The sequence below is a fragment of the Eleginops maclovinus genome, chromosome 20, assembly GCF_036324505.1.
Source record: "Eleginops maclovinus isolate JMC-PN-2008 ecotype Puerto Natales chromosome 20, JC_Emac_rtc_rv5, whole genome shotgun sequence".
Taxonomy (NCBI): Eukaryota; Metazoa; Chordata; class Actinopteri; order Perciformes; family Eleginopidae; genus Eleginops; species Eleginops maclovinus.
The window spans coordinates 27,556,396-27,582,864 of NC_086368.1; the positions used below are offsets into that span (position 1 = coordinate 27,556,396).

Genomic DNA, 26,469 nt, shown 5'->3' on the forward strand with positions numbered 1-26,469 from the left:
AACATAAAGAGGGAATTTCCCTTTAATAAGACTCAATATTAAGATTGCAGGTGTTATTGATCACTTTAAGGTTAAAGAATGGAGTAGTTCTTCCTCTACCAACCTTTAAACTGCAAGAGACTGTTCTGTGCCTCCAGCCTCTCGTCTCACAATTCATCCAATACTTCAGATTTATTCCATCTCGCAGAAATTGAAGTGTTTTTCTCTTTCTAAAACAGAAAAGACCCCAAGATTCACCTCAAATTCTTTTATTTCCTCTTCATTACAAAAACATCACTTTTTCCTCAGATCGCCGACATTTCAATCAACATTTTTATCTGCCGTCAAACTCCGTATCAAATAGAGGAGACGTCTGATGCGGCAAACAGGCAAACACATTCAGAGTGAGTCACGCTCAACTTATCAGGGCTTCTGCCGATGTTTGATTATTTTTATTTTTTTCAGAGGAAAAACACACAGCTGTGACGAGGTGAGACGGGCGGCGAGTGAAAACAGAGGAATGTACAAAAAAAAGAAAAGACAAATAAACCACAGATAAAAAAAACCCAGCTGACTCAGAAAACATCAGAAAAACAAATCTCACAGGAAGTGCAATGATCAGTAGCTTTGTAGTAAGGATCTGTCGCTGAGCGTTTGTCCTCGGTCTTCCGTTTTGGCAACGCGGAGAACAAACGGTTTGGGGTTCTTGAACGTCGTGTTTTAAAGTCTGATTTGATGCGTCGGTGAAATTTACTCCTTGGAAAAAAATGTTGGTGTCTTCTTTTAATTTTCATGCTCTTTATTTGTTTTCGAGCCTGTGGAAAAAGAGAGGAAAAGACTCATTATTAAAACAATACATGAAACACATCCTTTGAGGCGTTATTTAAAGGAATATTTCACCCACAAACGGTTCATTTTGTAATGACTCCAAAAAAAAGGTGCATAAAGAAATCTAAAATATCTCCATCAATTAAAAAGGGGGACTGTTTGATTACCAGAAATACCTTCTTTTTTTGTTTACCAGAGAAATTGAGCTTTGTGACAGCTGTTCAATTTCAAAATAAAAGAAAATATTTATCTTATTTTTATTTCTAATTATTTGTTATATCATATCGTATTTCGCTGCTGCAATGGAATTGTTTCCCAGTTTGGGATAAAGTCTTTTAATTTATATTTAAATAATTCTAAATGTTTAAAGTTTATTTTGATTTCAAAACTTATCTGTCTTGGTCTTTTAAGTACCTTTTAAAAGTGATCTATAAATATAATTATTATTCTATTTAAAGTACGCCACAAACAATGAGTGGGTTGACCGAAAAGTAAACTTACAGCAATTTAATTTACTGTTTAATTTGATCTTTTTGTGTAAAAACCTTTTCTGCTTTTTATTTTAAATATTTAATACATTTGTGTATTTTATTCTGCAATCTGTACTTTTTCCCGATCATACTTGCATACTTTTGCAATGCAGTACTAGGATTTTTGCAGTGCGGTATTAGTACTGTACACTCTGGTTACGGACACATAAACGGCTCTTTTGGGGGTGAAATATTCCAGTACGTACACGTCATGTAGAGGCTCTACCATGCAATCAGATGCACATCAAACAGTGTGTAATGCAGGAACACAGAGAGACGTCCTAAGATCTAAACACACACAACATGTCACTCGATGTAAACGGCACAACCAGAACCATGAGTGTTAGTCCACAATGGAGGGATCACCAAACGGCCATGATCACGGTGGGATGAGTGAGAGGCAAACCAGAGGAGGGGGAGGGTTTGGGGGGGCGGCAAGTACACGTGAACACTCGGAGTTAAAATGATGGAGCAGCACAGCCATGCACGCTGCAGCCAGGATGGAGATGCAGTTTTTCTGGAGGATGCCCTTACTTCGGCTTTGAAGCACGGCGGCTTGTTTGTTACAAATTGAGGGGGGTGGGAGGGGGGCTTTATCGGAGGCTCCTATACTTTGCCAACCTACTACTTTGCTCGGCGGCAATCCTGAAAAAAGGGAGGTGTGGAAAGAGGGGGTTAAAAAGAGTCACAGCTGCAGAGGAGACAGAGGCTAGCAGGACAGAAGGAGAAACACGTCATTAATAGTGAGACTGATTTAAAAAGGGCAGGAAGTAAAGGAGAACAATTACAGAGGGACGTCTTGAGTCGGGGAGATTGCTCCCTGTGGCTCCTGAGGGCTCTATATGTTGATGGAGGGGAAATTGCCCACTTCAGAGCCTCACTCTTGCAGATCTTGCTCCTGATATCAACCTCTCGGGAGCGGCTGAGAAGCTGTCGGCACTTTCAGCAGAGTTTTGAGGTTAAGAAGAAGCCAGAGAGGCCCCTCAGAAAGTAGGCTCTTTCTCTCTGGGTAATAAGGACTCTCTTGGGGGACCATTTGTACCGGGCCCCTATCAGGAGACGTACCTCTTCACTGCTTTCTGTGCCAGCATGCGGTTCCCGGCGAGGAAGGTAACGGTGCCGATAATGGCCAGGTACTTCAGAGTCTGGAACATGTTGAGGTGAGTCCAGTACACGTACATCAGGCCCAGGATGGCTGCAACCAAACAGAGGGGGAGCATTAACAACCACACACAATGGCTGCTGGGGAATAATGCAAGATATAAGCCAAAACAAAAGTCCAGATTTAAATCACCATGTAAAAAAACGTTTAAAATTAGACTTATTTTTTTTATTCCAGACACTCCACTACCATCACAAACATTTGAAATAAAACCCTGATATTTGTCTTGACTTGTTTTGCGCGTGCTCTAATAATTGGATGAGTATCTGGAGAGGTCTCCCTCCCTCCAAGTGATGCTATACAGCAGTGGTTCTCAACTGGTCAAGCCTCAGGACCCACTTTTTCCTGCGTCAATAAATCACGACCCAAAGACCCCTGATTTTTTTTCTCTCACTCAAATGGGTCGCGAACCACTTTCACTTTCACCAGCTGAACCACTGCTATAGAGAGCCTAAGTCCCGACCTTCTACTTCCGACCCATGGGACCTTGTTTCGGAAAAAATATGTATGGTGGGCAAAAATTGTGCCATGAATTACACATTCGATGTTTGTCAATTTAACAGATCATTTTGGAAAACAAGAAAAAAAAAAGTTTGTCGTAAAACTGAAGTAACACTTATTTTGGGGTGAAACCGCTCCATGAACCACATCTCTGGTCTCGCACAGTACACGTCACCAGCACCAGAAGCGGAAGAACGAGGCGTCTTGTTAAAGTTATCTTCATGTCTCTTATATTTAGTGGAGGGAAAGAATGACGACATCACTTACGCGACTCTTGGATTTGTAGTATTTCTAGTTGCGTATTTTCATAGTCTACTATGTCAACAGTTTTACGACAAACTGTGACTTTCTCAAACTGGAAATGATTTTTTTAAAGATTGACAAACATCGATTCAAGGGGGATCAGAAAATAATGTCTCTCCCGAAATAAGGTCCATCCATTAATACAAACAAACCCACATTCATTCAAACTATGACTTATGATTCGGAATAACATAGAAATAATGTTTGAATCGTCTGGTCTGTAAATACTCAGGATCAGCAGCTCACAGATTCTGTCGAAGGACTGCTTTTCCATCATGTGACTAACACTGGAATAAGGAGAAAGAGTTGTTTAATTTAGGGCGGCTATTGTTGCTCTCAGTTTGAGATCTGTCCCGTGCCATCGAGCAGACAAAAGGGGGGAAATAATAGTGTCTTCACGTCTTAAAGCTGCGGAGTCATATAGTGCACCTCAAGCAACAAATAGATCCAGTTTCTTACTTCCTCTCCAGAAAAAACGAGAGTAAAAGAACGGATCAGAAATCTCAAGTTTCAGTGTCAGCCTGCTGCCTGCCACTCATCCACCGGCAGACCCACCGGACATCCATCCCCTATTTATTCTCCGTAAGCTGTCTCTGCCGTCTGACCAGACATCTGACCTCACCTCCATATTTCTGGACTCATTAAATCGTTTCTGTCGACAGCGGTATTGTTTTCCGGGGAAAATCTGTATTTTGGTTTGAGGGTGCAGCGCCCCTGTTACCTGGTTCAGACAAACCCCAGATTTTAACATATGAAACAGAAATACCATAATTATACCAATGCATCTATATTTACACTGTCTAAGGTTGGACCATTGCACCTTTAATACCTTCTTCTCTCATCACCTCAACATCCTCTGTTTTTTCTCTGGAAATGTGGTTACAATTTCCACTGAATTTGGTTTGGACTTACTCTTGTTCCGGGTCGAGCGATGGTCGTGTGGAATTTTATGAATAATGCATGTCTGAAATTCATTATGATAATGTGCAATGTCACCACCGGTGATTACGGCAGTCCCCCCTCATCCCCGAACAACGGCGGCTGAAGAGGCTGCAGAGCAGACGCGTGATGGACGCTGCACACTCACCTGCGTGTCCCACGTGGAACAGGACGGTGCTGGGGGCGAAGCTGAAGTTGGAGACATTGGCTCCCAGTTTAAACCACTACAGAGAGACAGAGAGAGGGGAGGAGGTGGGGGATACAAAAAAACACACAATGATATTTTCATCTAACAAAAGAGGCTGAATGTTTGTTTACCGCCGAGAACACAATGCAACAATAACGGTTACTCAGCGCCGCAGAAATACAACGCAGCTTTTGTGATTTCAAATTAAAAACCGGCATTATGTTCTGGCGGCCGCTTTCACCGTTTCATGACGGCTTCGGAGTGAAGAGCTTTTTCTGTGGAAAGAAACGAGCGCGCGATGGTGACTCATACTTCTGAATAATAATGGAAGTAGGTTAGTGTAAAGGGAGGCTTTAAATAGGACATACGGCGTCTAAATGAAGCTTTATAGTAGAGATTTCAACTGATTTAAAGGTCTCCTATTGTGCTCTTTTATGGCCTATGTTATAGGTCTGAAATATATAAAAAAAACATGTCTCTGACGTGTTTTGCTCAAAACACCTAACAGATCATGCATTTTAGCATGTCAGCTATCCCTCTGTTTCAGCCCCATTTTAGAAAGTGCTGATTCTGTGACTTTCCCTTTCATGCAAATGAGCTGAAGCTGGCCCAGCCCTTTGCAGCGTCATGATCTCTCTGTCTGAAGAGAGAAGTTTCTAACTGAGAAACTCAGCTAAACGCTGCCGTGATGAAACCCCATATCATGTTCCAAACTACAAGCATTATTTCTGAAACACTTCTCAGAGTTCACCACTAGAACAGAGACATGATATGTATTATATAATACAACTACTCTAAGTCCCTCCTGCAAACATCCTGCACAGACACACAGAGCTGCTGCGGAGGGGATTCAGCTCGGCGACTGTATATGGGGGACGATAGGTTGAGACGTGTCACGTGGGCGGGACGTTGCCAGGAGTTCAATGTAAAGCCAGCCCACATTTCCAATATGACGTCATATCGGCAGCAAATCTGGATCGGCCCTTTGTACCCCCGTTTTCTGATTCTCCTTTCACAGTGGGGACACATATTTATGTATAAAAGACAGCAAAAAGTGCATTTTGCATTATTGGGGACCTTAAAGACCAGCATAAAGCATCTTATAAAGGGTAAAACAACCTCAACTTGAACCAACTTTAGTGTGGTTTGGACAATTCTTTGATTTGAAAATGGACAACAAGAGCCACAATTTCTGTGTGGAAAAAGGACCATTTTTTGTTTAGATACTTTCATGTTGCTTTGTTGATTTGTTATTTGTTTTTTGGCTAAATGATGTGCCTGAAATGATGTGTTTTTGTCTGTATTAGTTTACTATATTTATTCTTGTTATGTTTATCCCTGGTATAAAACTGATTTGAACGTGTGTTTGTTTGGTGTCCTACATATTGATGTATTCCTGATACAATGTTAAATGTCTATTTTTATAATGAAAGATGATAATGATTTTTAAAAACAGCTTAAGGCAGGAGTTGTTAAGCAAATACGTCAAAGCTTGAAGACATTCGGTGGCTGGGGACTTCTAAATAAGTCTCACATTACTCTGAAATTGATTTAATTTGTACCATTACTTTCCCTTTGTCATATATCTGTGTTTGTGATATCCTACGTATTAAACTAATGTTTAAACTGAGAAAAGTCATATTTTGGGACCATTTAGTAGTGAGAGCTGGATTAGTTTGAGGGTATTTGGTTAATGTTAGGTGGTAGTATATTAACTCTCCAAATTCTAGCTGTGTTAGTAATATATGTTCTGTTCAGTACTTATTCCTAAGCTTGATATAGCTTTTAGTGGTCCCATTCCACATGCCTCCGTTATGTCTTATGATCTAACTTGCAGTTTGTGAGTACCGTACTTTCCGGACTACGAGTTCGTTCAGCTGTCTGGCTGGTCCTGCGACTTATACCCCGTAGCAACTTATATATTCTATTTTGTCTATCGAGCCGGGGCTGAGCGGTGCGGGGCGAGCTCCGGGCTGCCCCTCTCTCACTGTGAAAACTACACTGCGCATGCTCAGAGTCTTTTTCTATTCAATGTGCGCGGCAAAAAAAGCGGGGCAAAGCGCTCGCAGCCCCACCAACACCTCATCTCATGAGACAGAGGTGATTGGCTGAAGTGTGTGTGCCGTGAAAAGTGTAGTCATGAAGAGGAGACGAGAGAGCTGAGACTCCATCACCAGCGGTAAATAACACAATCGGAAAATGAAAGAAGTTGACCAACGACTGGAGCGTTGGTGAGCGAAAGCAGAGTTTACGTTGATCGTCTGTGTTTATAAAAACGCCACTGAAAGTATGCAGCTGGAAACGGTAATCGACCAGCAGAAAGGAAGTTTGGAGTGAGAGAAAAACTTCTTGTTAAATAAACATACAAACATAAAACAGAAATGCGACACCGAAGCGACTTATATGTGTGTGTATATAAGATGATAAGAGCGACTAATACACAGGTGCGACGCATAGTCTGGAACATACGGTAAAATGAATTGAAAACATCTGAGAGTGGATTATTACCAGGAGCAGCAGCAGCAGGAGGGGAGACAGGATGAGAGCGGTGAAGGTGTTGGACACCACCGTGGGAGGCTTCTTCTCCGGTTCTCTGAATAAATGCTGCAGGAGGAGACAAGAGGAGATTTCAATACAGCTGGACTGCATGCGGCTTGGTTTTCCATCATAAAAGGAGAACTGCAGTCTGACCTGGATCTCTGGTTTGGGCACGTAGAGAGTTTTGGGCTGAATGGCCACTGGAGCTTCCTCATCCAGAAACTTCAGAACAACGTCAGCCTTGAGAGGAAGCAGAACCACTTTAGAAATCACTTTTAACTTCAGTGGAAAGTCCTCGTTACTGAGTCTGATCGGACGCTCACCACGTTCCACAGGATGGGATTCTCCAACGTGGCGTCCCCGACGATGAGGTGCAGGGAGTAGGTGCCGGACATGGAGTCGAACTCGGACTTCCTCTCTGCCGTGTCCAGCTCGAACTTGTACAGGTTCTTGCTGTCGGGCTCGGCCACGAACACAACCTCCTGACCCGTTTTCTGGTTGTGCAGCCGGACGAAAGTCTGTGGAAGAGATGATGGGGATAGTCCGAATTGAAAACACTTTATACATGGAAATGATTTGCAAAAAAATGGGAAAAGCCTCTTTTCTAAACAGAAGCGACACCTGGAGTATACCGTTATTCGTGCCACTGGAATTTTTGTTTACTATGTTTGTTTAATATTTGACATGCCGCAAGTCATTTACTGTTCTGCTTATATCATGTGTGATCGCATTCTTGTCCGTCATCGAGTCTGACTAAGACTTTCAAGCTTCAGTGGCTAAACTAAGCTAAGCTAACCTAAGCTAAGCTAAGCTAAATAAAGCCACGCTTTTATTGATCCCTGTAGGAACAGTCAGGTGTTACAGCAGAAATAGGAATAAGATTGAAAGAGATATATAAACGTCTTTGTGCAATCGCAAGTCCAAAGCAGATTTTTGGTGCAAACCATGTATCCATAGTACGGGTTGTCAACATTTAAGTAGAGTTTTTTTTAAGTGGGGGGGCAATCCTGGCACACAGGACTGTCTGAGGGGCTTTGGGTTTGCCAAATGAATCTGTGGCCGAACAATGGACACCATCCATTCATTTTTAAAAGACAGCTAAAGACATCTCTTTAGATGAGCTTTTTATTAGCGATGCACTCCTTTTTAAATGGTCTTTTAGTCTTTATTATTAACCTACTTTTAAATGGTTTATTGGTCTTAATTTGTATTGTTTATTGAACAGTTTTATTAGCAACATTACTTTTAAGTTGGTCTTTAAATAACTGTATCGTTTATTATTATATTACCATACCTTTTACTTGAACGCGTCTTAACCTGCTGAAATGTTATATTTTGTTGCTATGCTGCATGCTTCTGAATTGGTCTTGAACATCAGACCTGAGAGGAACTTTTGATCATGTATGAAAAATGCTATGTAAGGCAATGTGACACAAAAAAAAGGTCAATTCAAAAGGAGGAAATATGGATCAGGGGACGGTACTTTAGGCAGCATAAGCTTATGTCCCATCCTGATGACGTACCTGGTGGGGGGTCAGCTCCACTCCAGAGTTCACGTCCACCAGCTGGAAGGACATGGCGAAGTTCTGGTGGCTGTCGGCAGTGAAGGAGCTCTTGGCTTTGGAAGGATAGTCCACCCTGAGTTAAAGAGAGGAGCATTTTCTGTTGTTGCTAAAGCTCAGAGACAGAAAGGCTTCACTGATTCATGTTGTTTCCTAACCTGACGGTCTTTGTGCCAATGCTCTGGTCCTTATCCACCACAGAGAGGTCCATGTTGATGACGGACACCTCAGTGGACACCTTCACTTTCAGCTGCAGGTGGACAGAGACACAAAGGCACATCAGTTAAATACCAATACTCAGACAAAGAAACACTACAGTCACATTGACCGTTAACTAAGACAGGCAACCTTTGACTCAAACTCAACATCACTTCCTCCAAAAGACTCTTAAAAAGGTAAGACTACACACATATTAACTGGCTAATCCATTTCCACTTAAGTGTTATTTCCTTAATTCTGACTGTGACCTCACCTCAACATGATTGGCCACAAGCCGGCTGTCCCCGGTCACTGCCACAGTAAACTGGTAATATCCGCTGGCTGGCTGGCTGGTCATGAAGTTCAGTTCAAAGACGCCGCTGAAAATAGGAAAATATTGATTAACACAGTACACCTTCTACCAAAAACAACTTGTGAAGAAATGCCGACAAAATATTCCTAATAATCAAAATGTTCTAAAGGAATTAAAAGTGGTTAAGCCAGGGCTGCAAAATGTGGTAAAAATATAAAGCAATTGTTATACGACTTATGATATCGTTGGGATTGATTAGTTTTGAATCATAACTCTCACTGTCCTTGATAATTATATTAAAATGATAAAGGGTTGATTTGTTTTAAGCAGAAATGTGTTTAAAGTCTGTAGAATATGTAGCCCATAGTTTCACAACACTTTTCATTCAAAGTGATACTTTAACACACATTTAGGCCAAATTCTGATTATTTGTGCAGCCTTAAAATATGCATTCATTGAAATGGAGCAATAGAGTGGTGCAGGAACGAGTCCTAAAACCCGGAAGTGAGTTAGCATTTGACCACTTCCGGTTCCCTCGTCTCAGAGTCAGTGGAGTTTCTCTGTAGGATTTTGGAAAATAGCTTGAAATAAGGTCTGAGGTCGAAACAAATTTAAGAGAAAGAGGTTCGTTTTCCACAGGTCTTACTTTTTACGATATTCCAAATTCTTATGGAGAAACCTCATTGCTTTTTTGTTGAGGGAACCCATGCGCAGCTTACATCCGGGTCGGCCTAGAAAAGCACGTCATCCCTGCACCACTCTATTGTTATCATTTCTATTATCCTTCAAACTCTTTAAGGTTTCAGCAATAAGGTTGTAAAAAAAGTTGGGTGAGTATTCCACTTTTGGGATCATTTTCAAGTAGAGAGGCATAATATATCCTAAAGCTAACCCTCGCCTCTCTGGTGATACATACTCGTTAAGTGTGAAGGGAGCTTGGCTGAGGACGATGCTCTTGGAGGCCACAGCGAACGCCGACTCCACCAGCACGTTGGCGGAGGTCAGAGGTTGAGACATGACATCGGTGACGAGCAGCTGTGAATCAGACGGAGGAACAGCGTCACGATGAGCCAATTAAGAAACCCGCTGCAGCTGGGTTTAGTTTCGACATGCGTACCTGCAGGGTGGGCTGGCTGTGGGACACGGTGGCCGGGCCCTGAGCGCTGACGATGACGGGCACGTGGAAGCGGTTGGCGGAGAGCGCGGCGGCGGCGCTGGCCACGCTGAAGGCCTCGGACAGAGAGTCCCAGGACTTCTTGCTGAAGATGGAGTTCACCAGCTGGATCACCTGGTCCTGTGGGGAGACACATCGGGTCAGAGAGGGAAGCCCACGATAACTAAATGAATGCTGGGATATATGGGATATGGAGGATATATCATTTTTAAGCTATCAAATCCTCGCAGAACTCGAGGGGTTGGGGATTTGGGGGTTTAGGAATTCTGTTAAAATGAACAGAATTGTTTTTTGACTTAAAGAAAATGGAAACCAAAATGTTACTTTTCCCTTTTATTAAAAGAATTGCACTGCACTTAAGTCACTTTGTATAATGTCACTAACCACTGAGAAACTGGATTGCTCTTTAGGAAATAAATGACTCCTCCTGCACCCACAACTTATTTGTTTTAGTGCATGTAAATGGTCTGCAAAGACTCAAGACTGAATGGAGGAGTTATTCTGACAGTACTTTGCCAGCAGCAGACAGAGGGGATCGTACCTCCTTCAGTGGGGGCTCCATGTCCACGTGATCTGAGAGGGAGTATGCAGCGGTCACAAACATGGCGGTCGCCTCAAGTCCCTCCTCGAACTGGAGGTAGATGCCTCCGAGATCATCCAAACGAGCCGTCAGATCCTGGGAGGAAAACAGAAAGGAATAGATGTCATTTATTCTAAGAAATAATTTAAATGTGTGTATCCTTTAGGGTCCATTGTGTCATTTTCTATTTGATCAATGCTCTGGCAATGCTGTATGTCATTAAGGTCATGCTAATGAAGCTATTTGAATTGAATTGATCAAAACAAACTCACCTCGATTTCCTCCAGAATTCCTCCGAGTTCGGCCTGCTGGGACAGGCGGGCTGCTGTCAGCAAAGCGGAAGTGATTCTGTCCGGAGAGAGCAAACATTTGTTGTAAATAAAATGTGCTTATAAGCATTGCATGAATGACATACATTGCTCTCTACTTACGCCATGACGTTGTCCTCCTTGTTGATGCGACCGGTGAGGGCACCGACTACTTCCTGTGAGGTCAGAGGCAGGCCCAGAGAGCTGAGAGCGCTCACCGCTCTGTGGATCTGAGTCATGGTGGAGTCTTCACTGACGGCTGCCAGCAGGATGTCCCGGGTCTCGTTGGACACGGGGATCTAAGGAAGACACAGGCAGAAGAAAAAGAAATGTATACTAGGGTTTCATGTTTAAGACCGAAATAAATAGGAGATTAAAAAGAAAATTTGAATAAAAAAAAATGCATACAAACGTTTGGTATGTTCAATCAAAAAAATAGAGTAACAAAATCAAAAGTGTGTATGAATTTAAAAGAAGGTGAATTAGAAATGTGCAATAAAAAGACAAAATATAAGACAAATATTTGTACACAAACAAAAGAAAATAGCATATATATATATATATATATTCTCAGGGGTTAGAATTCTAACATCGTCCACTTTGCAAAGTTGATCTTCAGATAGGATTTCAAATACCAAAACAAATGTTGCCATCTGTTAAAGAAGAAGGTCTTCTTGTTACTTTGTTGGTCTACATTTTCCAGCACTACAACATATGCAAATGACATGCAGGACAGCAGAGAACTCAGAGGTATGCATACCTCACATCCTGAAATGGCTTGACTGGCCTCAGCGGCAAAGAAGAGTGAGTCAATGCTCGTGGGATCCAGCTGGGATTTGAGAAACTGGCAGACTCCCTGCAAACAAAAGCAAGTTATAAGCCAAAACACATTGAGGATCAACATCATATATGTATAATACAGCGTCAGAATGATGACTAGTTGTTATTTGTGTGTCCTAATGGAGCGATTCTTACCTCATGATCAGCAATAGATGCTCCGAGCTTGGTCAGACCAACAACAGAGTAGTAGGCGGAGTCCAAGTCAGTGAATTGTTGGCTCAGGAGGTTCTGCAGGCGGGCCACATCGGACAGGGAGAGGTAGTGCGCCGGTGTGAGTGCCTGAGCTCCAGAAAGAGCCAAACTCAGGAGAGAGAACAAACCGAACAGTCCTGCAGACACACGAAGGAAACAGGCAGGGGTGTGAGAATAACCAGATGTATCAGTTGAGAAATAATTAACTGTAAAAATACTCCATTTCAAGTTAAAGTACAGTCTGAAGAATCATACTCAAATAAAGGTATTTATGTACGATTAAGAAAATATACTAAAAGTGTTAGTTTTAGTTACTTAAATATAATGTTGGAGGGTTTACTCCATACCAAATAATCACATTTTAAAAGTTCTTCCTAAGTATTGTGTGTCACAATCTGAATTTACAAAGTAACTAGTAAATAAATCTGATAAGTAAATGTAGTTGAGTATAAGAATAAAGTAGCATAAAATGAAAATACTCAAAGACCAGGTACCCCATATTTGTACTTAAATACAGTACTATAGTAAATGTACTTCACTACCAGAGGTGGGAAAAATACTCAGTAAAAGTAGAAGTACTCAGATCTTGTACTTGAGTAAAGTAGAAGTACTCAGATCTTGTACTTGAGTAAAGTAGAAGTACTCAGGTCTTGTACTTGAGTAAAGTAGAAGTACCAGAGTGTAGGAATACTCTGTCACAGTAAAAGTATTCTAAATGTTCCTCCAGTGAAAGTAGAAAGTACTCTCATCTAAATGTACTTAAAGTAGAGACAGTAAAAGTAGTCATTGTCTGATTGGTCCATTTCAGAATAATATCTCTGATATGTTTTATAATGATTGATCATTAAAGTGTTCTCAGAGCTGGTAAAGGTGCAGCTAGTTTGAATGGCTTTGTATACTGCAGGGTAGCTGCTGGATTTACTGCAGGTGAACTAAAGTCTGATTTAAGGGCTGATTATATTTACCATCATTTATCCTAATCTGCCCAGCAACTAAAGGTATTACATAAATGTAGTGGAGTAAAAGTACACCGTTTACCTCTGAATTGTAGTGGAATAGAAGTACTTGAGTAAATGTACTTCAATACATTACAACCCAGGAAACACATTAACCTGCAAGCTGGTCGAAAGGGTTTTTAATGACTATAATAAAAACAATGGCTTATATCATTTTAATAATCAATAGTTGTATATATCTGTGTCCCTTTTGACGATATTGATTCATTCATTGAGATAAAGCTCGCTCCTTCCTTGCAAGTTAAGCTAGGCTAACTAGCTAGCGCTCGTCAGTATGAAGCATGCACCGTGCGTGATTAATACACCCATTTCAAAACCAGCTATTCACATATAGCACATAAAACGTATATAGTCTCGAAAAACACACGTATTAACCATTATATTCAAAAATATATCAATATTTCCACTTACTAGACCGGTCCATGTCTTGCAGTCTCTAATGCAGCGTCACCAAAACCGACGACTTCTTCCGGTGTCTCAGAATGAGCTGTCACTAAAGGTATAACGTCCGGTCAGGCGTTTGACGTTTCAAAATAAAAGCCGAGTAATGACACGTCGAGTAAGAAAACATTCCAACCACACACGTCGAATACATTCATTTATGCTATCTGTTTATTTAAAACAGACCTGGGCATTGTACGGCTCCCGGGCCACATACGGCCATTTGGTTGACTCTGACCAGGCCCGTGTAAGGTGAAATTACAAAATAAACATATTTTATAATTTTACCTCATGCATGGACTAAAGCTGCATTGCTTTTATTTTGAAGTTGTTTTTTATTCACGTACACAATGACGCAATACGTATATCAAGACGCGCGCATGATTGGATCATTGTCATCAACGACTTCAGCCCCCAAAAATGTCCGCTCATGCTAAAAAGAGAAAGGTAGATGCCGAATGCAGGGTTTTCAACAACAATTGGACTGCTAAGTACTTATTTACTAAAGTCGGAGGTAAAGCCGTGTGTTTAGTTTGCGGGGAGCAGATCGCCGTGTTTAAGGACTACAATTTGAGTCGACATTACGAGACGAAACACGCGGAGAAATACAAAAACTTTACTGATGCTGAAAGGGCGCGCACATCGGAAGCTTTGCTAGCTAAGCTGCAAAAGCAGCAAGGCTTGTTTACCAAGCTTCACACATCCAGGGATGCAGCAACCGAGGCCAGCTTTGTGATATCCCACAAAATCGCTAAAAACAGTAAGCCATTCTCGGAGGGGGAGTTTGTCAAAGAGTGCTTGGTGGACTCTGCAGCACTAATATGCCCTGAAAAAAAAGGAGCATTTGAGCAAGTCCTGCTGTCCAGGCGAACCGTGGCGAGAAGGATCGAGGACATCGCGGGGAATCTGGAGCTTCAGCTGCAACATGAAGTGGCAAGTTTTGACTTTATCTCCTTGGCTTTGCACGAGAGCTGTGATGTCCGCGACACAGCCCACTTACTCGTATTTGTCCGTGGGATAACGCCGGACTTCAAGATTACGGAGGAGCTGGCAGCAGTGCGGTCGATGAAAGGGACGACGACAGGGAGCGATCTGTTCACGGAGGTAAATGCGTGCATGGACACGCTGGGACTGAAATGGGACAGACTGGCAGGTGTCACCACAGACGGTTGTCCAAATCTTACAGGTAAACATGTTGGACTTTTGAAACGAATGCAAGATAAAGTGACTGAAGTCGACGCTGATCAGAAATTGGTATTTTTGCATTGCATTATAAACCAACATGTGTTGTGCAAGTCATTGCTAAAAATAGACCATGTCATTGATGTTGTTACTATAATAGTAACCTTCATCAGGGCACGAGCTCTGAATCACAGACCGTTTGTTGCACTTTTGGAGGAGCATGAGACTGAGCACAGTGACATCGCCGACCACACAGCTGTCAGAGGGCTCAGCTTGAACAAAGTGCTGAAAAGAGTTTGGGACCTGAAAGCAGAGATTCGAGAGTTTTGTGAGAGGAAAGGCAAAGACATCCCAGAGCTCTCAGATGAGGACTGGATGGCAGATTTCGCATTTGCTGTTGATGTGACTGCACTGATGAATGAACTGAGCACCAAACTGCAAGGCAAGGGCCTTTTTGTTCATGAAATGCACAGCCTGGTGAAAGCTTTCATGAGAAAGATGCAGTTTCTTTCAAGCCAATTGGAGAGCAACACTCTCACTCACATGCAAACCCTGAAAGAAGTCACACCATCAGCTGATCACCTCCGAAGGTACTCATCCATGTTAGGAGCACTGCATGGTGAGTTTTCAAGGCAATTTGAAGACTTCCGAACAATCGAGGATGAAATGCTCATGGTTTCCTCTCCCTTTACCTGCAGTGTGGATAATGCACCCAGTGACGTTCAGCTGGAACTCATTGACCTGCAGTCTGATGCACTACTGGCAGGGCACTTTAAGTCAGGATCTCTGCTGGATTTCTACTCTTCACTCAAGGAGGAAAACTTTCCAAACATGAGGAGACATGCTCAGAAGATGTTGGTTCTCTTTGGCTCGACTTGCATACGTGAACAAACATTTTCAATGAAATCCAGGTATATATCCTCTCTCTCTGATGATCATCTGTCAGCTGTGCTTCGCATCTCCACCTCAGACATTCAACCTGACTTCGATGCCCTCGTTAAAGCCCAGCAGAGACAAGAATTCTCTCCCTGAACAAGAAAAAAAGAACTTAAAAACACCAAATGAGGTGGTTAGACTACAAATGTAGGCATGTAAAGATACCAACTAGCAGTGAACTGGGACTCTGTCTTTCTTTCCTTTTTCTCAAAGTCACAGTTCAGTGACGGTTCAAAATGATGTTTCTTGCTGAATGTTTGGAGCACAAAGACAATGTTGTGATGTCTTTTAGAATGCTAAGAACCTTTACACAACTTTCCAACAGTACATGAAACTCAAAATGTGTTTTGTAGTGAATGGGACTGAAACTGTTCACTAATGAGTCACAAATGGAAAAACGTTCACATTTTGTTCACCGTTGTTTTGGGAAATTTGATTGAATAAATGACATTGTTTGTAAGGCGACCTCACTCTTTCATTGCTTAACTAGAACACATACTCTTACCAGCTGTCAAAACAATGCTATTTACTGCTTTTTATAAAGGAATGCAATTAATATGATGCAGAATGGGGTTCAGCCTTTTGGCCCTCCACAATATTTGTTGTTTCTCATGTGGCCCATGGAAAAAATAATTGCCCACCCCTGATTTATAACAATGATAGCAATAACCAGTGGTGGAGAGTACATTTCTGAGGTACTTGTACTTTTCATATTTTAATACAGAAATAATACATAATCACAGTTAAAGAAGATACGTTGTAAGAAAAGGACCCAAAAATAAAGTAATTATTTACAAAATGAGGGTTTTATTCATTTATTTAAATTATTTTGGTCCTTTTTCTTACAGCTTAACTTCTATAGCTAGGGTTATGTATGCACCAAGGCAATTTCCACACGTGGGTGTAAACCTTCTTGGCAGTAAACCTGTTTCTGATTCGGTAATCATAGCAGGTTACATTGAGCCTGATAGTTCATTTAAGAAAGGCTACAAGAAATTCTAAAACCAAACCTACCTTGTTCTTGAACTTCTTCCGTTTTAAAGTAGTGAAACAGCAGGCCAGCGAGTAATCACAACCTGTATCAGGTCTGATTTAGCTGAGGAAGTGGATCGGAGAAAGTATTGGACTTATTTGTGTTTTATTAAACTTCTTGATAAAAAACACACAACTCTAAATATGTACAAACAGTGCCAAAAGACATAATGCTGCTGCCATCGATGGTGGTACAACATCCACGCCTCCATTATGTTGAAACTACACGAATACAGCAACACAAACCTTCCTACGTATATTCATCACTCTGTAGCATCCCAACAGAGAGCAAGTCCCCTTGAGGAAAGGGATCTGCAGTCACATTCCAGGCAGGCTCAAATGTGTATTGAGATGCTTGTTATAAATCTACACGCATGCCAAACTGATGTTTTACAACACCACTTTAACTTAACATTTTTCAACACGAACCCCTCGACTCATTTCTGAATTCCCTCCGTATTCAAGTCTTTATACAAACAGTACTGAAGATACGCAGGCTCTCTGTACTGTTGACACATTAAAATCTGTTAAATTACACACACATTATGCATTACGTAAAAACCCTGTCTTCGCTCTGATACCAACATTATTTAGCCGTGATTTTTTTTGGGCAATTTTACATCCATTGTTCTATTTAAGTGACAGTACAACGAAGTGTGATTGATTCTGTTTTTTAAAGCCTTTGGAGTTTGGGAGATTAAACATAAGAGCACATTTCTCTCTGAAATTACAGATAGAGCTATATTTTATCAATGTTTAAAACTGCTAGGAACAAAGAAATGGAGTACACATGACATGTTTCATTTCCACCGAGGACATATTACAACAGTAAACAGTACAGGGAGAAAACAACAACAACAACAACAACATCAGTGTGTGTGTGTGCGTGTTGGTGTGAACAGCTCTCAGGACAGGATGAGAGCCCGGTTCGTGGAGTGTGGTTTTAGCGAGCGGAGGTAGCGCCGTGCTCTGTCCGTCATTATGAGCTGGTCTTGAGTTTTCCCACAAACAACCGTCTCCCATTCTTTAGACATCTGTACAGAGAGGGAACGAGCAGGAAAAGCTGTGTTAACAATTCCTAAAATATGAATCCAAAGAGGTTCAGTTTACCCCAAAATAAATTCACATTTTGCCCTCTTAACTTTAGAGTTATTTATTCATCTATATTCCTTGACGTCTTCCTGTCTCTCCAATAAAAGGAGACTTTTGCTTTAAAAATATATATTTAAAACACTCAAAAGTGTTGTGTTTTTCCGGGGTGTTTTATGCCGTGCATTTTTGTCCATTTATTATTATTATTATTATTATTATTTGTCCATTTATTATTATTATTATTTGTCCATTTATTATTATTATTATTATTTGTCCATTTATTATTATTATTATTATTATTTGTCCATTTAATTTGAACTTTTTTTTGGTACAACCACATTAAGTAGTATGTTCTTAAAACCTTTAATTATAAATTGACAGAACGAGATTAAAGGGGGACTTCTTATTTGTATTATTAAATAGTATTAATAGGTTAACATTTATTTGAGTTGTCTATGCTTTTATTTTGAAGGCCGCTTCAGGGTGATTCGGTTACTTGGAGGTAGAGGAGCGATTGTGCGCCGGTAAAGGTTTATTTTATTACCCTGTTTTTGTATTGTTCAATTGTTGGAAGAGAAAGTAATAATGGACAATAGGCTTCGTTAACAGTTTGATTTTTAATTATTTATTTTGTTGCTTGTTTTGGTTTAACTGCTACAATGGCGCTTCAGATTTTATAGATAGGAAAAATATAGTTCCTACACAAAACTGCTCTTAAAAAAAAAGGTCCGGCTAGGATTTCTGGAAAGAGACTGTATCCAACATTCAGTAAATCACTCCCCAAACTATTTACCTTGATAAGTAGCCCTACAGGGAAGAGGAAAGCATGTCATTCGATCCTGAATCATCCTTTATGATTAAAGCTGGGTCTTACCAGAGCTGGCAGCGTGGTGCTGGGGAATATGGCGCTGTCACTGGGTCCCATAAGGAAGCCCTGATCCAAGATATTGTCCTGCTTGCTGCAGAGCGACGAGGAGCTGAGAGACACGATCATGGGTTCGTCCTGTGGGCGTAAAGGGAGGACAATAAATAATGGAGTCGCGTCAAACACACAGAGAGACTTTTTGCTAACCGAGATTATTTATTTATCTACCTTGATGTTGTGTTTGGCTTCGAGTTTGATGGCCTTGCGTTTCGACACATGGCAGTCCACTACATCTAGAGCCAGGGATTTCCTCACCTTCTTCATAGGAGCCCGGTGCTGGGGGGGAAACAAACACACATCGGTTTGAATACCGTCAGCAATCATTTTAAAGCACAAACAAAGGATGTTAGTGCAACAGATAATAGTGCAAGTATTTTTTATAAAGAGTACTATTATTTGTTGTTATATTGCTTTTTGATTTGATTTTTAATACTGCTCAAAACGTAACGCACAGAAGTCACCATCAAAAAGGCGAGGGGAACACCGGCTACACCAGCACTGAGTTGTTTGAGTTTACAGTTTCTCGTGGAAGCCTGAGCATTTACGTTGAAAGCTTTCTGAATGGTAGCCTGGAAAATATGTGCTGGGGGGGAGGTGAATGAACAAAGGGTTTCACACTGAGCCGCTCCGGTGCAGCTCTCTGCTGGCCAACAGGGGAGGACTTTCTTTCAGATGCTTATTTCTGAGGTGTGAAACCGTCCGTGTGAGGCAGGGTGGAGCTTAAGTACACAAGACCGTCTCTCCTTCAGTTTAATCTCTGCGCTGTTTACTCTCCGTTCATTCCTTGTTTATTCTAATGGCTCACCACTAAACTGGCCTGTTCAAATGGTGCATTTCCATTTACTGTTGTACAAGGGCGTGTTCTTTTAAATAACTTGCATTATTACAGATGTCTTTCTGATTTTGAATGAAGTTTCTTTCCCTTCATTACATCGCGCAGGCTCTATCGGATCCAGAAGCGTTTTTAATTCATGTGTGGGTTCACAGGTTAGCCCTTTAGAGTCTTGGGGCTAATTTGGCCGTTTTCAGGCTCCTTTTTTTGATTGTTCTTACTAAACCCCATTAAGAAATGTTTAGCACCTTTTTTTTTAAGGACAACTTCACCTATATAACCTGATAGTTAATTTTTACATACTATATGAACCCCTCCCCCTGAATGCATCATGAGCAGGGTCTACAGGTCCCAGCATAATTTTCCGTTCCGTAAAATGATAACGCACGGCAAAGATATAAAAATATGCGCTTCCATTTTTAATCATCTTGAAAAATATATAATTGTATAAACTTTAAACCATATCTAAGTTCCTACTGGGTCAATTTGCATGAAACAACGACTGGCATAGAGTTTCAAGCCAGTACTCTCGACAGAAGCAGTCGGCAATGTTCTCCGGACTGTTGTTTTTATGCGGCGCCGGCTTGAACAGTTCACGTGATCTGATCACGCCGGCCTGACGGTAGACTCTTAAGGGTTAAAGTAGGAGTCAGTATTGAAGCTGACTTTGTTACCATGGTTTTGCGTCTCTGCTCAGGCGGGGTGGACCGCGCCGACACCAGGTCGATCCCGGAGTCTCTCAGGATCACCTCGTTGATGTCGTCTTCCAGGTTCGGCGTCTGAGGCTGAGACGGCGGAAGGATGAAGTTTCATAAAACCATAGGAGTTGAACTGGATGTTTTATTTTCCCGTCGGTCAGAGATACTCACCAGAGGCTGCAGAGGCCCGTACTTCTCCATGGCGTTTTTGAACGGCGTGGGAGTTCGCGGGGTCGTACACAGGTGCAACTTGTGGTTGGGTGTTACAAATCTACAGGAGAAGACGTCAACACAACATTTAGATCCAGTATTGAATCCAATTACTCTATCAAATGTTATTAGGCATAACTTCCACATTTAATATTTAAAAAAGGCTAAAATAACTTCAACTGAAAGCTGTCTATATCCTTTAAATGGCTTGGGCTTTTGCTGAATGTACATGACGACAATTCATTTTCAATAAACTAAAGCCGATCAATCTGCTGCTGCTGCTGGCGTCTGTGATTCTTGCCAGCACCATTCATCTTAAAATCCTGTTTTTCGTTGCTCTTAGGTGAGAGTAACGGGGAAAGGGGTTTGCTAAGTGATCAGATTTGTTAGCATGTTAGCATCTGAGCTAGCGGGAAACTTTGATACTATTCCACTTGGACCTTAATCCCCATGGTTCTGTGTCTTAAGTCAGCGGTTCCCAACCATTTTAGTCTGGTGCAACCGTTGAGCTGGTCTCCAATCTATAAGAACCCCCTCACTCCTCTGAGATGAGTCACCTACTCTTGTATTTAACCCTTTGTAATCATATTTAACCCAACTGTTCCTTCGATGAAAACCCTTAGCATAAATGATTACAAATGCATTAATAACATATAAGACTCACTTCTAGCAGTTTCAACATATTTTGCTAGGGGTCCCCTTTCCCCCCGGTTGGGAGCCAGTGTATTAAGTGACCAATAGGGATAAGAAGCTTTGGAAATTGGTCCAAATTGAGGAATAAGGAAAATTGCAATCGGCTGAATATTCCGACTTTAAACTGAAAAACATGATTTCTGTACTCCAACACAACTTGAAACAAGTCCTCTCAGGGGTCAAGACTTGGGATGTCCTTCCCATGATGCTACCAGACACTTATAATACCAATTATGGCTGTCAGTGGGAAAACCAAGCACTTTGAGTGGTCGTACATTGAAGGTGTAGAACTCTCTTGTTTAAAACTGGATAATTTGATGGGGGACAAAGGGTCCAGCTTTAAAAAAAGACCTGAAGTTCTCTTTATGAAAGCCGTGTATTTAGCCTGAACCTGGATCCAGCAGCCCATTGCTGGTAAGAGATCACTCACACTGAGTTTTCCTTCTGGGTGAGGGGCGTCTTGTCTCGCTGCAGCGGCGTGCCAACGAGCGCTCTCTGGCTGCACACGGGCGTGGACGTGAGCGATGGGTTCTCCAGGTCGTGTGTGTCCTGCTTGGTCCACATGTTGAGGAACTGGAACGACACGGGATCAGAATGAACAAAACCGTCTCACCAGCAGCGACAGAGCGGTTTATACTCTACAGGATCTAACAACCCACCTGAGACGGAGAGAAGGCCAGGTTTTTGACCGGAGTGCTTTTGGGAGTCATGGAGTTGTTTCCGTCCGGAGACAAGGCGATGCGTCTCCGGCTCCTGTGATTCAGGATGGAGGGAGGGGTGATTCCCCCCGGAGAGATGGGGATGAGCTCCCCTTTGCTGTTTTTGCTGAGCTCCTGCAAGGCGCTGCCCTCCAGGCGGAACTGGTGGCGCTCCGGGCTCGGACTGTCCACCGGGAGGTCGAAGGCTTCCAGGTTGCACCAGCCGTCGATATCCTGAGAGGAGAGGGGACATTTAGATCTGTTAGTTTGACTTCTACTCCAAACTTGTCGTGTGTTTTCCTTAATCTAGAGATAGGCAAGATGTCACAGTTGTTTTTCTTCTTCAGTTATATAACAGAGCTGGTTATTACGTACCCCGTCCACCATGTCCAGCACCTCCTTCAGCACGGGGCCGGTGGGTGAGAGGAAGCCGGAGCTGTCCACCACCCAGCTGGTGCTGTTCTCCCCTGGGCTTTGTGCTTCGCTCTTCGGGCTCAAACTCTGCTTTGGAGACAACGAAGCGATCGCTGGCCCTGCTTCAACGGGGACGACTTTAACAGAGGCGGCGACGGGTGCTTCCTGCAATAAGAGGGACATTAAAACATGACAACAGCAGTCTAAGACACACATTCCATCCATCCCTGTGTTTACATTAGTAAAAGGTGGTTGGTTGCTTACTGAAGAATGTGTTCTCTGCTCCGTCTCCTTTTCTGGACCGTCTTGGGAACAACTGAGCCCCTGTGTCAAACCAAACAAGAGTTACAAACACTGTTCCAGCAATTCAATAATACATCTTTCAAAGCACCTTTTAACTTTGAGTCATCGTCCGAATGCTGTGCAGCTCCTTATTTCTGCCATGTCTACTCAATGTGCTTAATCATTGTATTTCTGCACAGTTGTAGATGTAAAATGAGGCTACACTGATCCAGAAGTGGAGGTTAAAAGTAACTCAGATGATCCAAACACTTCCAGAGTTTGTTTTAAATTCTATTTATTTATATTGATGTGATCATTTCCAAAACTCACGACCCGTTTTTATCTTCCCAAACATTATGCTTCACGGCATTTAAGTTCTAAAAACTAAAATGAAAAAACTGATGCTGCACTTAACAGAAAGAGACAATAACAAATATCCACCTTTTCCCCTTTAGTTTAGGAGAAAACATCCTCAAACATGACGACAAACCTCCACAGACTCATGCAAAACCTCTATAGAAGATTAAAATGCAAAACCGAAAAGACATCCGGTACAGCTTCAACACCGTGGAGAGGACGCTCACCTGTTCGTCTTTATTAACACGAGCCAGCAGCTCCTCAAGCTCATTCGGCCCGAACACCTCCCCGGCGTAGAAACCCATCTCCAGTTTGCGCTTGATGGTGGAGTTCCAGTGGTTCTTCACGGCGTTGTCCGTCCTGGGGAAACAAACATCACAGCATGAGCCACTTTGGTCTCGTTTCCACACACGACTTGTCCTCCAAGGTGACGTTAATTTACCTTCCAGGGAGCAGCTTGGCGATCTCGGCCCAGCGGTTTCCCAGCAGGCAGTGGGCCTTGTAGATGATGAGGTCCTCCTCCGCCGTCCACGAGGACTTCTTCACGTTGGGGTTGAGGTGGTTGTGCCAGCGCTCTCGGCACTGCTTCCCCAGTCGGCCCTTCAGGTGCTTGGCTACCGTGGCCCACTGTTTGTTGCCGTACTGATTTACAAGCTCTATGACCTGAGGAGGGAGTGGTACGCATCTGAATTACAACTCATACAGATTTCAAATATAAATATGTTTTTTCTCACCAGATACAACAATGATCCTCCCAAAAAAAGTTTCAAAAACCACAGAAAATATCAATAATCCTCTGTCTTGTAACATGTATTTGATACCCATGTAATATTAACATTATCATTTATGACATTCAACATAACTTTTGCTTAGGAGTCGATACAGGTGTTAAACCTATATACATATATACAAATGTGAAACATGAAAAGGAGGTATCATACAGTGGTCAAATGATTTGTCAGGCTATTTTTTTTAACATACCACAGAGTAGTATTTTCCCATGTACAAAAGCCTATTTCGTTTCCATAAAATGTAGGCAAATATGGATACGAGTGACACTTCAGGGAGGAAGACCCGATGAGTGGCATGTTGAACGAAAATGAACATATACATTTTCTTTAAAGTACAGTTGGCATTCAAAGTCGACTTTATTGTCAATCTTTCAATTTGCGTGTACAGACAGAAAGATCGAAATGCTGTTTTTCAGTCCCGATGTATTAAATATACAATATATATAAAAATATGTATACACATACATTATCCACACTGCAGAATAGTGTCCATAGCAGTGTATTCACTACTGAAAATACTTTTTACATATTAATATTCACTAGAAAATTGTGAATTTTTAGCATTATTTTTGGTAGAGGCTTTCTATAGTTCTGATTTTGTAACTTTAATACTTAATGAGACACCTACCTTCTCATCCTCCTCTTTGGTCCAAGGGCCTTTAACCAATTCTGGATCCAAGACCTTAAACCAGCGGTGCTGACACTGGGGTTCACTGTGATTCTAAACAGGACAAACAAGCTTTAAAAAACACTCATTGACATAAAGCAACCCCCGGAGGCCCTGAAGCAGACATTCAACACAGAGAAAAATAATCAAACTCACTCGTATGTAGTTGGCAATGTGTTTCCAATCATTCGTTCCCATTTTCTGAACCAGCGACTTGAGCTTATCATCCTGTAAAACACAGACAACAAACATGTTGAGACTCCTTGTCTTACAGAGCCACTGTTTACTTTGACGGGGTCCGGAGATCTGGAGACGACGTGTGAACTGCTCGGACAAGTCTGGACACTCACCTCCTCTTGGGTCCATTTCACCTTCACTTTCCCACCGTCTCCTCGTTCTGCTACATCGGAATCGGTGTCTTGATGCATGGCTTCTTCACTATCATCACTGAAGAGACAAAATAAGTGTTATTTGAGACGATAAAGCTGACGGAAGGAGCAGAAACTAGCCACTAACCCGCCCTGATGGTGGGGAGACTTGATTATCAGGTTTAGTGTCATCGTAAACCAGAGATCGAAGAAGTAGTCTGATTATTTCTTAAATAGAAGAAGCAAAACTGCAGTGTGATAAGTAAAAAAAGCAGTAGCATTAAGAAATACTTAAAGGTTTGCCTTATGCAAAATGGCCATTTTAAGCGCCACAAATTTAAAACATATTGTATTTATATTATAGTTATTGTTGCATTGATGTGTTGAATTTTGCACTATGTATAGGTGGGGTTTATTGGAATGACTTCATACACTGGTGGGCAGCATAACCTATAATTGTATATTACAATGTCTGTCTATTTATAAGTTCTATTAATAATCTAAATGAAGATTCAATGGAATAAAAATCACAACATTTGCCTGCAAAATGTAGTTTAGTAAAGGTATAAGGTAGCAGAAGATAAAAAAATGAGTAAGTAAAATGTAAAGCAAAGTCCTCGAGTACATTGTGACATTACACCTCTGGGGTTAGCTAGCACTTGGCTTCGATCTGTTATACAAACACTGATGTATAATGTCAGTATAGTATAACACAGATTTATTAGATGTATGAGATTTACCAGATTGCGTTAAATTAAATACTCCATCCTGTTTGTCGGGAATCCGCGGAAAAGGCGGCATAAACAGGAGTCAGTGAAGTACTCACAAGCACACAAACAGTCAAAAAGCAAATGTTTCATAGTCAAATGTATGCATTTATTGCTGTAATGTCAAATGATAACACTAAGAAATACAATAAGTGATCATAGTGCCACTGTTGATCCAGAAAACAAAGATGCACATCTTACCCGCGCGGCCTCCAAGACATTTCCCTCTGTTTTTCTGTTGTTTACGATTTTTCCTGCACCCGCTTCAAGACATGTGCGTTAATATTTCCACTTATATCGTCGTATTATTCCTCGTTTATGTTGTCTTTAAGGGACTGCCTGTGCCTGTGTGTGGAGGCCCGGTGTTGAGGTGTTTGTTGGATGTAGGGTTGCAGCTTGGAACCAGCTGGAGGAGAGGAGAGCCCGGGTTTTGAGATCCGCGCTCCTGGATTTCTATCTCCCGCCCTTCTCTATGGTGGATGTCAGGCGGTGACGTAGATGCGCGTTAGAGATGCGCATAGGTACTAGCAGGAAGATGGAACACGTCCGGTGGGGAGTTTCAAAATAAAAGGTGTGTCAAATTTTATACAAATAAATGTCACAAAAAAATTATAAAAACGACAAACAAAAAAAAAAATGTAACAAAACACAAACAAATATAATGATTTAAATCAAAACCATATATTGATTGGCAAAATTAGAAATACCTCAGAAATAACTTCTCAAATGTGGATATTTGCCATTTCTTTCCTTGTTTTTTTTATCAGTTTCTCTTCAAAATGTGAAGAAAAAAAAACGATTTGAAGAAAAGAAGTCAATAGTTTTTCTCTGGAACCCAATTTAATTTTGTGAATTGCTCAGGAGAAGTTCCTAAAACGGGAAAATGTTGGACTTTAAAACTATAATAATGTCAATCAGAAGATAAAATCAACAC

General features: G+C 41.6%; 3 protein-coding genes across 3 annotated transcripts; 1 reads left to right on the forward strand and 2 right to left on the reverse strand.

Moving 5' to 3' along the window:
• Nucleotides 1-232: 232 nt before the first annotated feature.
• On the reverse strand, nt 233-13,643 carry rpn2 (ribophorin II). Its single transcript, XM_063911722.1, has 17 exons — nt 13,562-13,643; nt 12,078-12,271; nt 11,863-11,958; nt 11,226-11,401; nt 11,067-11,142; nt 10,756-10,890; nt 10,158-10,334; nt 9,957-10,075; nt 9,002-9,107; nt 8,688-8,779; nt 8,491-8,605; nt 7,291-7,485; nt 7,121-7,207; nt 6,938-7,033; nt 4,391-4,466; nt 2,403-2,532; nt 233-794 (listed from the first exon to the last, which is right to left on the reverse strand). Exons 1-17 carry the CDS (start codon nt 13,572-13,574, stop codon nt 779-781), a joined length of 1,899 nt encoding a protein of 632 aa, XP_063767792.1. The 5' UTR covers nt 13,575-13,643; the 3' UTR covers nt 233-778.
• Nucleotides 13,644-13,965: 322 nt separating this feature from the next.
• On the forward strand, nt 13,966-16,174 carry LOC134883636 (general transcription factor II-I repeat domain-containing protein 2-like). Its single transcript, XM_063912099.1, has 2 exons — nt 13,966-15,392; nt 15,472-16,174. Exons 1-2 carry the CDS (start codon nt 14,012-14,014, stop codon nt 15,606-15,608), a joined length of 1,518 nt encoding a protein of 505 aa, XP_063768169.1. The 5' UTR covers nt 13,966-14,011; the 3' UTR covers nt 15,609-16,174.
• A 656-nt stretch (nt 16,175-16,830) lies between these two features.
• Nucleotides 16,831-26,056, reverse strand: mybl2b (v-myb avian myeloblastosis viral oncogene homolog-like 2b). Its single transcript, XM_063911775.1, has 15 exons — nt 25,737-26,056; nt 24,751-24,847; nt 24,557-24,628; nt 24,362-24,454; nt 23,385-23,605; nt 23,170-23,302; nt 22,568-22,627; nt 22,265-22,468; nt 21,851-22,123; nt 21,622-21,764; nt 20,460-20,559; nt 20,265-20,375; nt 18,927-19,034; nt 18,708-18,836; nt 16,831-17,775 (listed from the first exon to the last, which is right to left on the reverse strand). The coding sequence occupies exons 1-15, from the start codon at nt 25,754-25,756 to the stop codon at nt 17,647-17,649; spliced, it is 1,893 nt and encodes a 630-aa protein (XP_063767845.1). The 5' UTR covers nt 25,757-26,056; the 3' UTR covers nt 16,831-17,646.
• Between the last annotated feature and the right edge of the window lie 413 nt (nt 26,057-26,469).

Excerpts from the sequence above, each read along its gene's own strand:
- rpn2 (XM_063911722.1), bottom strand. Across the intron at positions 9,108-9,956 it reads GCTCCCTTCACACTTAACGA|CGGCGTCTTTGAACTGAACT; the intron begins GTATGTATCACC and ends TCCTATTTTCAG. Across the intron at positions 2,533-4,390 it reads GTTCCACGTGGGACACGCAG|CCATCCTGGGCCTGATGTAC; the intron begins GTGAGTGTGCAG and ends GTTTGGTTGCAG.
- LOC134883636 (XM_063912099.1), top strand. The coding sequence starts at position 14,012 with ATGTCCGCTCATGCTAAAAAGAGAAAGGTAGATGCCGAATGCAGGGTT. Across the intron at positions 15,393-15,471 it reads CATGTTAGGAGCACTGCATG|TGTGGATAATGCACCCAGTG; the intron begins GTGAGTTTTCAA and ends CTTTACCTGCAG.
- mybl2b (XM_063911775.1), bottom strand. The coding sequence starts at position 25,756 with ATGTCTTGGAGGCCGCGCGG. Across the intron at positions 20,376-20,459 it reads ACGGGCCTCTGCAGCCTCTG|CCTCAGACGCCGAACCTGGA; the intron begins GTGAGTATCTCT and ends CCGCCGTCTCAG. Across the intron at positions 19,035-20,264 it reads AGCAGAGACGCAAAACCATG|CACCGGGCTCCTATGAAGAA; the intron begins GTAACAAAGTCA and ends TTTCCCCCCCAG.